The sequence below is a fragment of the Drosophila novamexicana genome, unplaced genomic scaffold (genome assembly GCF_003285875.2).
Source record: "Drosophila novamexicana strain 15010-1031.04,08,12 unplaced genomic scaffold, DnovRS2.1 tig00000739-arrow-arrow-pilon, whole genome shotgun sequence".
NCBI classification, from domain to species: domain Eukaryota; kingdom Metazoa; phylum Arthropoda; class Insecta; order Diptera; family Drosophilidae; genus Drosophila; species Drosophila novamexicana.
In genome coordinates, this window is record NW_020824819.1 from 179,652 (window position 1) to 194,019 (window position 14,368).

The window sequence follows — 14,368 nt, forward strand, 5'->3', positions numbered from 1 at the left end:
TGCTTTAAATTTCTTTAATATTAAAGTCCATTAAAGATTCACCTTAGATAATTGAATATGGCATTCGCAACCCTTATGTAATACTATAAACTATAAATAATATAAATTGCAGGTGTAATCAGGTCTTAATATACTTGAGCATTAATACTCTAATTATTCCTTCTTTGACTTGTTAACACTACAATCTTTTTAACTTTTCTATATTTGTAATATTTTTTCTAATAATCAAAAAGTCTTATTCAGCTTGTGTCATATGCGAATAGTTAGAGCCCTGAAAAGGTGCCACCGTTCTGTTTTAGCGTTTAAATTAAACAGAGTGTTGGGGTGTTATTTTTGCCTTCATCATGAATAGGAAAAGCTTAAGATTGATTAAGACGTATCTATAGTCGAACACGAATGCCCCAGCACGTAACTGGAGAGGTTTTAAGCTTTTTATTTTATATGCAGTTAGACTATTTGCGTGTGTGTGTGTGTGTGTGTATGTGGGTTCGTGATGGAATCACATCCATAAACGTTAATCGCTCACTTTTATGAAGTGTAATAAATTTTATGTTACACGTTGCCAGCAATTTAGTGCTGTCCAAAACTCGAACTGAAACTTTTTTGCTGTTGCATATTAAATTCTGAGGTGGCAATAAAAGTCGGTATAGGGTGTAGTTTCTCTAAAAATATCTTTATTCATATTTGATTGGTACCCCAAGTTTTGGTATTTGGTTTGTGTTTTAAATATTTGCTATTCATTGGTTTTATCAGTTGATCAGATTTTTAGTTGCAAATAACATGAACAAACATTTACTGAATTTGTATATGAATATCATATAACAATCACATTTAGTGTATTTAATTTATTTGAATTCATTTTTGCAATATAGTATATTAAAACAATTTTCACTGTGCTAAATATATATTTATATATGTATAACTGTATGTATATTTAGGTACATACAAGTACATATATAAGAGTTGACTAATAATAATTATAATTCCCAATATTATGAACTTTCTATCAATTTTTCTATAAATATACTCATAAATTTGTATTTTGGTGTTTGATTCATGTCTACAATAGAATATTTACTAAATAGTAAAATAATTACATTTGCAAACATTTTATTTTTGTTTATTTATTTTTTTTTTATTTTGTGTATATCTTTTGTTGAGTTCAAATAATTTACAATTAAAATTGAAGCTTAAATATTTTATTCGCACGCTTTCATGGTTGGCTTTCATTGAAAGTGGGCCCAAGCAATTGTCCAATGCTCAACATTATTTGATTATCTCATTTTGTGTGTGCTGCAAATCGATTTAAATTCTTTAATGACTCTTAGCAATATTTAAATAAATTATTTGCCGTGCTGTGCTGTGCCTTACATTAATATTCAATAAACGTGAGATACAAAAAAGTTTAAAAAAACAAAAAAAAAGTCTCTTGTGGAGAGTACTTGACAGAAGGATAGCCTTTAAAATGTTGCGTCATAATATAAATAGGTATATGTAATCAAAATTGGACTTATATTGTCTCATACTTAAATATACAAATGACAATTATCAGATCGTTATGAATATTCAGCTTTAACCGTTGCCTAGTCGGAATCATTTGTCAAAGAGAAACTGAATAATCGGTGAGTATTAAGGTTAACGATCGCTTATGTATTTCCTTTCCATCGATACATGTGTACGGTACTCCCTTTAATTTCCTTTAGTGATACAGGGTATATGAAACATAACAAAAGTATGTGAATACATCATCTAACCGAAAATATGCAGCGTATGTGTTAAATGAATGCATTTCAAATGCAACATAAAAGCATAAATAATTAAATTAATATTATTTGGCATCGCATTGAATAAGCTTGTTTGGCTTAAACTCAAATTGTGCGTTACACGATTAAATTGTAATTATAATGTGGAATATATGTTAGCATTACTATAGAAAACTATGTTGAAATTTATATATGTCGAATTACATGTTATAATGACTAAGTGCGTTTTAATAGTCGTGCATTTCTTTTGGAATATATATTTAATATTAAAATTGATAGTTATACTATTTAACATGATTCTTAAAGGACTGACATTTTAAAGTTGTAAAAACTGAAAAGTTCTTTTTAATTATAATTTTTATTGGTCACTTGTTGCTTGATTTTAGGTACTGCGCACAGTTCAACTTTGTTGTTTTTGTCTTTAAAATAAACTAATCGAAACCTAAGGACTTTTTTGCTTTCACTGATGCTTGTAGTGTGTAGAGTGAGTGTGTGTGTGTGTGTGTATGTGAGTTAATAACATTTTATTTTATTGCTTTTTGTTCTAACACATGCTCAGGCCCAGTGCCAGACCCATGCCCAGGAGCAGTTGCAGTTGCAGTTCCAGGGCAAGGTCTGGTACGGGCTTTTAATTTAATTACCCTGCTAGTATCATTGGAGACTACGTCTAACCTTTTGCCTTGCCAACCTAACTCAATGTCTTGTCTAATCTTAATGTTAACTCAACGGTATGTATATTGAAAAATGTGTTTTATAGTGTTTGTATATAATAAATAACTTCTATACAGTTGCTACAATTTACAGCTCTAAAAAGTCTTAACTGCTTTGTTATATGCTGGATAAATGTTAAGGTAGCAATGACATTAGCTGTAAGCTGGGTTGAATCGAAGTGTTTAAATACAATAAATGAATCCCTACAGCATAAAGCTCAACTGAATTCCTTCAGCTAATGCCACTTAAACTTTTTTAACAGCGATTTCAAATTTGGTATAACGCTTCTATAAACTTTGCTCTTAGGCATACGGAATGCCAAAATCAAGAGCTTTTACATTAAATATGTATTGTATATGCAGCATAACTAACTTTGATTATACACAACTCCCCTAAATTTATTTATATATATATTTGTTGTATATAATTTTATGTTTAAATTTGTTTTGTATGGAAAGTCCGTTGACCTGTGGTTACAATGCTAATTGAGTGGTTTTACACTTAGGCTCTACAATTTCTGTGTTTAGCTTTTCATGGGCTTTACTTAAACACTAGTAATTGATACAAGTAGTGTGTGTGTGTGTGTGGGTGTGAATGTGTGATACTTATGTATGTGTTTAACATTTAAGATTAAACACTTTCGGCCTCCTCTCAGAGATAATTTGGGCGAGACATGCAGCATAGTAGACTCATGTTCTTGCATATATAATTCTGGCGTCGTTTTGCCGGCCAAGGAGTATTTGTATCCAGCGCCGCATTGCGTTCTGTAATTGCCAGAATGAAAGAGTCGCACATATGTACATACAGAGTTTGATTAATGAATGTGTGACTGAAATGTGAACACATAAGTTCAAATAGCAGTTGGCAAGCTTTATACCCTTGCAGAGGGTATTATAATTTTGTAATCTGTAACGCATAGAAGGTGACATCTTCGATCCCATAAAGTATATATATTCTTGATCAGTATCAATATCCGAGCCGATATAGTCATATCCGTCTGTCTGTTTATATGCGAACTAGTCTCACAGCTTTAAAGCTATCGTCAGGTAACTTTGCAAAAGTCCCTCTTTCTGTTGCACGCAGTACATAAGTTGGATCGGACCACTATATCATATAGCCGCCATAGGATCTATCGGTCAAAAAGTAGGTTCTTGTATGAAACATTTTTTTGTTTTTCAATATATCTTAACCATACTCGGTATTGACTATTTTTCCTGTGCTTCTTAGATACGGACAAAGCATTATGAAAAGGTTGGATCTGCAAGGGTATTAAGTCTTCGTCGTGCCGAATATAACCCTTCGTTCTCGTTTTGCTGTGTAATAGAATTTCGTTTGGCCTCCGGCTGGACCCAGGCTAAATGTGAAAGTGCAAAGTGCAGAGGCGACTGCGCAGTAAACTCACCCAAATATGCCTCGTGCTGCGGCATATACTCCTGCAACTCGGATAGCAGCATGGCAATGTCCTGCGAGTCCTTTGTTATGCTGCATAATTCCTCCTCATTGAAATCGGGCGTAATTTGCTTGCACAACAGAATTTGGCTTATAACATTGCCCAGATTTGAGGGGCCCGCACGATTCTCTACAAAAGGAAAGCAAAATATCAATATAAAGCTTCAGCTCAAGCGTTTACGTCAAAAGTCAAGCTGCGAGAGTGTGCCATATTAAAGACAACCCAAATTGGACAACCCATTTGCCTTTAGTTGTGCACTCTTTTTGCACTTAACCAATAAAAAAAATAGTTTTCTCTTTATATACATTTTTTATATGTTGCACGGGCTTTGCCTGCATACCATGAAAAATAAATAAATTGGCATTTACCAGTATTTATTTGCCTCTTTTTAATGCAAACAATTTTCTTGCCGGCTTCTGTGTGTGCTTGTATGCGTGTGAGTCTTTTTGTTATTTTTTGCTTCATTAGCTTTGTTTTTATTTGCCATCCGCACTCAAAACATGGCAACAGCATTGTTTTTATAAAGCGACCATCAAATTCGCCTCTATAAAGGTAGTCTTGAATCAATTTGAATTTCTTTAAGATTAGTAAAATGTTTTTAAATTTTACACAAACACTCTAGTTTTGATACGAAGTGAGGAAGGCTAGAAGCAATTTGCCAATATGATCGTTGGATAGGCGATGTTAATTTATGCATCAAGAATCAAATATCATTGATCAGCATTTTTGCTAAATGGTGGTAACTTTAGACTTACAGAGGTAACTGTGCCTTTTTATTAAAATACTTGTGTTTAAAAAACAAATTGTAACCTTTAAAGAGTTCAATATGTGTATAATATTTGCCGATATTTGCCCCGTGTTCTATGCGCCATCAATTTTCGATTACCATCAATCTTCATCAGTGCAAATGCAGCTGGGGTAATTAAAATAATATTCGACATCTAAAAAATTGTCGAGTTTTATGCCACGCCGGAAATCCATTTATTTTATTATTCACCTCGACGTATACGCAATATACGTATGAAAAGTATCGCATATATTGCGGGAGTTGCAATTTTTGATTTATGTAAGCCGCAGCTTTTAGCTGGCATCGGACATTTTTAAACTTCCCCTACCCTGCATTGAATCTGAGGGCATATATTTTTAAATATTACGCCTGTTCCCTTCGCAAGCCCTGCTCCTTTTGTGTCATCCACATGCACATACAGTAGAAACTCTATTTCATAAGGCCTCGTTTTTGCATTATTTATGACATTTTCATTGCACGATGCTGCATTTTTGGGCACTATGTGAATGCGTTGGCTGCCATAAACTGGCTGCAGCCAAAAACCCACAAAGCCACGACCCCGCCGAGGATTCTGGCCTCAGAAATTCGCATTGTAAATATTTGCATTTCCTTTACGCTGTTGACAGTTGCGGGCTTAACGGGGGCTGGTAATTAAAAAATGTATGGTCAGCAATTTGCGTTTTGGCATTATTGAAGTGGAGCCCGAGCAGGGATCCGACGAACCAATCAGTCAAGGCCAAACCAAAGAGCAGGGAAAACTTTTGCACTCGCACGTTCGTGCTTCAACATGGCCAATGAATGTTGGCAATCAAAGCTGGTACAGTCAAGCGGAATTCAACTGCCAAATGGCAAACAATGGCTAAGCACTTGCAGCGCTTGTCCTGAATTGCAATGACAAATAAACAAAGCACAAACACACACACAGACACACCCCCATACACTCACGCGCACATACACACCAGTTTAAAGCCCATTTTAAAGCCAGCTTACCATAATAGCCAGACATATCCATTGGCACAACTTGTATGAGCCGGTAGCTTTTCACCAGCTCACGTAGAAACAGCTGAGCCATGTAGAAGAGTAGTACCAGGTGCGGATTGTCGGTGAGTATGCCTTCGGCCATTGCGCTGAAAAATATAAGTAAATGCATATGCAAAAGGTAAATCTATGTGTTTCAACTTTCATAGCTAGGATGTGCGCGCATGTATGTGTTTTGTGGCACGGCAAATTGCATGCGGAAATTGAGAAATGAAATTTATATGAATTTGATGACATTTTTGTTATTGGGGTCATGTGTGTTGGGATAGGCGGTCACTCACTGGGTCAAATAAATTCATGGGGCCCAGTTCTAAGGCCATCGTCAGTAGCTGACTCATAGCACAACAGTTGATCATATTTATACTGGTAGCCAAATATGCATTGAAATTGATTTAAGTGTGTGTTTGTCAAGATATTTGTCAATATTTTCCACAAAAGTAAGAAATAAAAATACAAACTATGCGGGTCTGTGTGGCAATGACACTGCATCCAGATTTGAGCTCCATGAGCGGCATGAGACAACAGCAATTCAGCACGATGGAATCTTTCACGTGCTAAACTATATTTTAATTTTTAGTTGAACAGACGATCTCTCATTTTTAAGCCTAATTGCAGTTTTTGACATTTGCAAATAATTAAAATGTACTGAATGGAGCCTTGAGCTTCAAGACACTCTAGCTTTAAGTTTAAAGTTTAATCTATTGAAGTCTTAAAAGTGTTTCCAAATAAAAGCAGATCTGAGTGAGTGTATTTCTCAATTTGAAAGCACTCTTGAGATATAAGTGTATCAAATCAAATTGCATTTAAAGCGCTCACAAATCCCAAGTAATATGCATTTTTAATGGCTAATATTTTAATTTTATGAACATAATCGTTTTGAATCGTTTATTTGGCATTTAAAACCCAATTATGCTGCAGCGTTAGCTTAAATCAACTATGGCGCATAACGTGGAATTGCTTCTTGAAATGCTCATAATTCAAGTAATGTTGAGAATTTACAGCTGCTGTATAATTTGGTGCTTAGTTGGGCATCCACAGCATTAATTCTGAGCTGTGACGCTCGCAAAGCAATTATGAAGCGACAGACGACACATAAATACGATATAAATTGCCATAAACATATTTGCAGAAGCATGAAAATAAATTCAATTTGTAAAATTGCTTTTGCATTGCCAAAACTTCGAGGAAAAGGGAGACTCCAAATGGAGATGCTAACTAACAATTTATATTGAATTATTTTGCTGGTCGCAAAGATACCCCGTGCCTGTATTTTCCTGCGGCAGTACATTAAAAACAAATGTTGGACTATAAGTAATTCATTTAAGTATATTAGGAATTATCAGGAATTATTTTTATAAATTCCATTCAACATTTCTTTCTCTTAAGAACAAGAAATATTAAAATATGCATTAGAAATCGGTGTATCCATAATTTGAGCTCTGTTCCATGATGAAATTTTAATTTTTTTTTGTATTCTATATTATTATGTTACACATATATTTATAAATATATATTATAATATTTAAGATCTATGATTTACATGTTAGTTTCACATGCCCATGGCATAATAGGTTAGTAGAATGAATTATGCAACTTCCTTGGGCCAGTTATATAGTTACAGGGTATAAATACATTGCTGGAAATGAAAAATATATTTTACCCAAATTACCAACTTGTCGGACAAGCAGTTCGGGCGTCTGCTCAGTCCCTAATCCCTAAATCCTGAACCCACCCACAATACCGGTGAATACGGAAAGTGTGGCCGTGTCCTCTGCACAACTATCTTCATGCCCTTACATCCTCACCCCCTGCCGACGTCAACACCCATTTTTGCTATTAAAGCAAATAAATTGCAAATTAATCTTGCCTTAGGGTGTCCCTGTTCATCTCTCACTTAGTGTGTGTGCCGCTTTGTGTGCCTGTTAATAGCTGAACCTAGTTAAAGCGATTGCGATTTGGTTTCGTTCTCCATGCAAAGGTTCATTCCTGATAACAGATTGCTGAAGGTGTGTGGCTAAGAACACAGAAATGCTGTTGCTTAACCCTCCAGGAGAGAGAGGAAGGCATGTGTCACATTGAAGAGGGATAATTATGTGAATAGAGCATTTAATTGATTGCGTGTCCCGCTTTATTCGAAGTTAATTATGTACAAGGCAAGGCAAGTATAGCAGACGGAGCTGGGTATATTGATAATAATGAATTCTTGATTAGAACGATATGATTTTAATCATATTTTTATCTCTATGAATAAAACTGTTTGTCCCGACTAATTGATTGACCGACTGACTGGCTGCTATGCGGTTCTCAAGAATTTATATAAGATTTGGAGGATGAAAGCCTTACTTACTTAATACTTTATTAACGAAATGTGTTTACAGAAGTCTGTCTTCCTTCCTCTACTATATGGCAATCAAATAATTGCACATTATCATACATATCATATGATATATAAATGAAACTTGAATGCAAATTGGGAGCAAACCTTATATGAAACTTTTTTGCTTACTATTTATCTGCAAATTCATGTGAGCAGTGTATTAAACTTTTCGTAAAATTAACTATTGCTGATTGAAATATGGGCACAAAATCTCTACATTATTAGGAATGAATACATTTGTTTTTTCTTAAATTCAATCGACCTCGAACCCAATTTCAAAAACCAACATAATAATGCTCCATAATCTTTACTCCAAAAAGTTTGCTTTTAAGATTCAAAAATAAATGGTTGTTCCTGTAGACAGGAAGAGAGCTCACTAATGACCCATGTTCTAACAAATTCACTTAATTTCTTAATTTTCTATAAATAATACGCGACCATAAGGAACAGACTTGAATTCTGCTGCAACTTTCCATAATTTCGTAATTGTGTAGCATATTGAATTAATAGAACTTTCAGTTTTATGTGCTTAAAATATGTTTACATTAATGTTTAAATTAATGCATAGCAATTTTTTTCCTCAAGCTTCATGGCGCTGAGTGAGGGACAAGGACATATTTTTATGGTTTTCTATTACTTTCTTTGAACTGAAAGCTATCGCTCTGGCCTTGTCTCTTTTTATCTCCTTCTCTCTCTATAGTTCTGTTGCTTTCTTTGTCTGGTGCTTATTGCTAAACACATTAACGCGGCTCATTTTCACTGACAGCAAAAAGAACAACGCAATAATAAGTTTAAGAAAATATATATACTTCTTTTAAGATTGAAGATTGAATACCCTTTCAGACTGATCGCCAATATAAATTGCTTGTTGGGTATTTTGTTAATGTATACATACATCTTACTTTCTACTTTATGTTTTACTCATGAAAACTTGCCGGATCCGACAGAAAATGTATGCAAAAGTTCCAGAAATTACAACAACTTTTGCAAAAAGCAAAAAGACTGGAATGAGCTAAGTCTGCAAACCATCCAAAAAATGAAAACAAAAACCCAAAATGCGAGAAATAAAAAAAATCAGCAACCAAATGGATGCCGGAGCCGGGGACTGTCAGCAGCTGCTGTTGATTACAGTTTGGACGTAACTTTCATTTATTGCGAATAACAGTGAAATATTTTTTATTGTGCTGCGCTAGCTTCAAACTCAAGATGTGTTTTCTTTTGGGTCGCAAGCGCCAAAGAAAATGGCAAACGGCAAAAACGAGCTTTCCAACAAAAATTGCACAATTATGCGTTGAGTGAGGCGAAACTGAGAATTGAGGGAGCGAGAAATGCGACGTTCGTAAACTGCGTTTAACGTGCGATTTCTCAAGGCAATGCGTCTTGTCGGACAAATCGAAGTTATTAACTGCAGCTGCGACGTGCTGTAAAACTCTTCGTGGTTTACGGCAATCGTAAAAGTGTAAAGAATCTGGCTACGTGACGACCCCACTCAATAATCGTACTCTCAATAATTTAGCGCCATTCTCACTAACATGACCGCAGCGCCCAGAGCCCAGAGAATCCGGCATCGAGTGTCGAAATAACAAATAATATTGCTGTAAAACCCAGAAAGAGATGCCGAGCGAAGGGTGTTCGACTGGGAGTTATCCTACAAACAGGTCTTAAATATTAGCTAGATCACTTTTTCAAAGTTCTTTAGATAAGCACTATATACGCAGAGAGCAGTATTGGTTATCTAATGTATCCAATCAGGATTAATATTTATTTATAGTAATATTAAAATAAATATTACTATATATTACTATATACTATATTTACTTGCAAAAAAATATTTGAGGTTACCGATGTGTTCAATAATATTAAGGGATAAAAAAAGTCATTTGATGAGTTTCGAGAGAATTGTGAACATAAATGTTACATGTCGCAAACAGTTTTCTAGTTATCATAAATTTGTTAAATATTCTGAATATTAATCAGTTAATATATTCTTTTTCCAGAGGATTAGAATAAATGTATCTAGCTAGTTTGGGTGAATACCTGCTCTTTTTGATATTTGGATCAAGCTTGGAAAACTTGGGATCAGAATAACATTTTTTAAGCGCTTATCTGGCACAGTCTAGCAAGATACAACGTTCAAGCATGAAGACACATATATAATCTAAAGAGCAACAACTGTCTTAACTACCTTTTTGCACAATTCTTATGGCTACAGGGTAGTTAGCAACAGTGCCAGGAAATATGTATGTGTAGCCAGGCAGACATTTGCCATCGATGCAGTCTGCAAGACTCGATATTGACTTCGGTATATGCCCTGTGGGATCCTGACCAGTCAGTCCCATTGTTGTGTTTTGTGTGCACTGCAGTTTTCGTGTCGTCAAGGACACAGAAAGATGACGGCGATCTGTGGACATTATTTGCAGAGGAAATGCGTTTAAGCCAACATGACGACTATGGCTTGCCTTCGGCATTCTGATGAGTAACTGGCTGTCAAAACAGGTCCCAACGATAACAGTTAAAACAAAGTCAGCCAGCGACAGTAATTTAGCAACAACAAACAGCTGCTGCACATAACTGTTAGGCAAACACGAATATACAAATACACAACAGCAACAACAAGTACAGGGGCAAATACAGTATGTGAAATGAGCGCAGTAGAACAACAGTTGGACGAACGGGAACACGTATACGCAGCGTTGTATGTCGAGAAATGTGTTTGTGTACGGCCGAGCAAACAAACAAACGAACATGCAAACAACTATCAGTCGCTTAAGCAGTTGGCCAAAGTGCTGTCTGCTCAGGCAGGTGGAAGGAGCAGCGGGGCCAGGTGCCGGAAGCTGGCGGAAGATGCGAGTAGCTAGCGGAAGGCGCTGGAATGTGGAATGTAATATCTGCTGCTGCATCAAGCTAACTGCGTGGGCTACTTAGGGTGAAAGCAAACTTTTCTTTTTGCCTACCTGGCTGAACGGTATTATAACTTGCTCAGACTGTTTGCTCACGGGCATTCGCTATGCCGTGTAATACCTATTGAAGTTTGGCATAAATAGGAAAACTTACATATAACTTTCAAGCCTTGGAGACTTAATGCTATGCAAGTATGTGGGCAAAGGCTTATAATGTATAAGATATGAAAATAGGCAAAGCGCATGAGGAATTCGTGACCTCAAATTTTAATTTGATGGAAGCTTGATTTGTGAAAATATATGTAGAAGAACAAAGCACAAAAATGCATGAAAACTAGTTAAATTTTGACAAAGTTAAAGGAGCTTGTATTTTAAAAAGGGAAATTTTACAAGTTACAAGTTTCATACATAAAAAACATAAATAAATTATCAGCTTAAGAATTCTTTAAGTAAAGCTTCTTTTGTTTGGTTAGAGTATATCAGCTTCGGCATGTGTTACACACGAAAAGTACCTACTTAATTTATGTGTGCAACGTTTTTTTTCTCTTTTGTTTGCTTTTGTGACTTTGGCTGCCTCACATGGTGCGGCATGTGTTTACAAAACATAACAACAACAACTAAACACTGTCAGAAAGTTTAGTCTGTGTCATTGTCAAGTTTCGCTCAAAGTTTTTCCAACGCACACTCCCACGGCTCTCCGCCCTGCCCCCATCCCCTTTGCTTCGGCAGCAAATACTTTTTACTTTATTGAACTTTTACATTCAATTTAACTTTCTGGCTTGGCGCTTTGATCTGTCGCCGCTGTCGCTGCTGCTGTTGTCGCTAATTCATTGCCATCACTCATACGCCGAGTGCGCCGCTGGGTAGCTCGACGGGAGGCTGCTGCTGGTCGAGTCTTTCCTCTACATTTTTGCCAATTTAAAGCCAAAAACTAATTGAAATATCTTGTGCCAGCTTTAATGGCGTTTTTTTTCTTTGTATTTGTTGCCTTTGCTATTGTTATTATTTCGCTTGGCTTATAGCCAGAGACAATCATCAATTTCAACTGCCGAAAGTTGATTTTTTGTTGGTCCCTGCACTTTTTAAGCTCAAGTTACCAAAGGACAAAAGAGTATATTTGTTTTTCTTTTGCAATGTTTCTTATGCTCCTATAGACATTATTAAAGCTGGAGCCCTATTTTTGGTATATACAATATATCCTCCTATGTCCACTAATATTTTTTCCTTTAACAGCCGCTTATCCAAAAAGGTGACCATTCAAGTATAATTTCTCTATGAACAGAGTACTGCACAGTCGGGCGATTTTTGTCTGCTTGTTTTACATATACAAAAATTACAATAACAAGTACAAATGCTCGTTTTTTAAGGATTGACATTTCTGCTGTGCTGCAGTGACATTTAAAGCGTCTGCTCCATAATAAATCACACTGTCATAGGGTGTTCTTAAAAAGCAAATAGCAGACACCCCAACACACCCACACCCTAACCCTCTCGCGTTCTCTCGTTCACACACACGATTGACAGTCTGTTCTATTGTGTTTGTGACTGAAATTACAAAAAGAAAAGACAACAAAAAATGCTTTATGTATTGTGTATGAAATTTCGCTCAAGTTGTTTGTTAAAAAGTTGGCTTTTTTTCTTCTTTTCAGCCAGTCTTGAGTTTTGAAGTTTAGGCAGGGTGTGATAATGGCGCATGTGTGACAGCCACATGGGAATTCATTTTGTAACAATTTATGCTTCAACGACAGCATAAATCAATAACTTGAGAACCTGCGTTGAGTGTATATGAGGGGCTTAGCTGCCAAAATTCTAAATGCCTTCACTGGTTATAGCGGAAAGAGTTCTTTATTAAAATTGAAATATAAGCTGCTTACAGATATATTCAGGAGCTATTCTATACTGCTGACTCTTAAGGTTCTGGAGCTGCTAGTCGCCCAAACAATTTACAATACACTTTGTGGACCTAATGTAACACTCAAGCGGTTTAAGCGCCTTATCGCAGTTCCTTAAGAGTTTTTGGCAAGGAAACGAATTTAAGATCTGATTGAGTTTTGCAAGTTCTCTTTCCAATAAATGTTAAGCAAATGCTTCAAGCCATATATTTTCTTTTATTGCTTTGTTGTTTGGTTCGAATGCTATTTGTATAACTGCTTGCTCATTCCCCAAGCAAAGGGACTACATACTCCCACACACTCAGCCCCACACATACGGTTTTTTCATCAACAGCTTTAATGAAAGAAATTGCATGCGTGTTCTGTTGTGCCCGCAGCTCGTTGTAAACAAAATGTTATTAACTTTTTACTCTGTGTCCGTGGCCCACGGCAACTGTCCAAAAAGTTGAACCCAAACCCGGCAAAACACATGCTGCTAAATTATGCAGCATCCGAAATTGAATTTCAAACTCAAACGCCAACCGGTACTAACTCATTTCAGGAACTCAAGAGCTGACTCACAGTCGGAGTCGAAATTAGTATGGGACTGCGACAGCCTGCCAGAGGGATGCCAACAGCGACAAATTGTTATTTATGTTATCCCTTTTGCATATACGGGTACCTTTCCGTGGGTTGTCCCTCTTGTAAATTTGACTGCAATTAAATTTGCATACATTTTCATAAAATGTACGACTTTAAAAGCTTTTTCAACAAAATATAACATGAATGTAAATAAGCTCGATTGGAAGATACCCTGCAAGCACACATCAATATAAATATAAAATTAAACTTTTTTTTTTTAATCTAGATGAACCTATAATGACTCTTAAGATATGTTTTGTTGCTGATAAAATATATCAGCGAATAAATTCAAATATTTAAATAAACCTCATATTTAATACTGAGCTGTGCAGATCGAGTGCGTGATATACTAAATAAAATACCCTTTTACACCATTTTTTTTTACCAGAGGGTATTGAAATGTTAGCCGTAAAATGTCACACACATGTTGATGTTTATGTTTATGCTAATGCGATGCGTGTTACTTGGGTCTACAATGGAATGAGGTCGGGTTGGCATGGTCTGATAAGTCTATGATGGTTCTTTGCTTACCTCTTGACCTGTGGCATAAGTATCTGTGCCGTGTGCTTGAATGCCTCCACACAGGTGCGTCGCAGCTTGCGTATCTTTTCGCGCAGCTCGGGGCAGTCCTTGGCCTGGCCGACATGTATCAGCATGTCGCGGAAGAGCGCCACATGGCTGTTGATCTCCACGATGAGCTGCAAGTGCAAGGCAAATGATTTAATTTATGCCAGCATCGGGTCAGAAGCGCTTTAATACAAAGTTCATACTTAATTTATGCCAAGTCCTCTATTGACCCGTTCAAATTGCACATTATACAGTTTAATTT

General features: G+C 36.1%; 1 protein-coding gene across 2 annotated transcripts in view; it reads right to left on the bottom strand.

The window, feature by feature from the left end:
- Positions 1-1,151: 1,151 nt before the first annotated feature.
- Positions 1,152-14,368, bottom strand: part of LOC115763534 — a 39,280-nt gene continuing 26,063 nt past the window's right edge. For both annotated transcript variants that reach the window (XM_030706149.1, XM_030706150.1), the window contains exons 3-6: positions 14,071-14,237; positions 5,702-5,838; positions 3,877-4,053; positions 1,152-3,238 (exon numbers count right to left, since the gene is read on the bottom strand). In XM_030706149.1, coding sequence (XP_030562009.1) covers positions 3,126-3,238; positions 3,877-4,053; positions 5,702-5,838; positions 14,071-14,237 — 594 coding nt within the window. In that variant the 3' untranslated portion in view covers positions 1,152-3,125. The remainder of the gene's footprint in view (positions 3,239-3,876; positions 4,054-5,701; positions 5,839-14,070; positions 14,238-14,368) is intronic.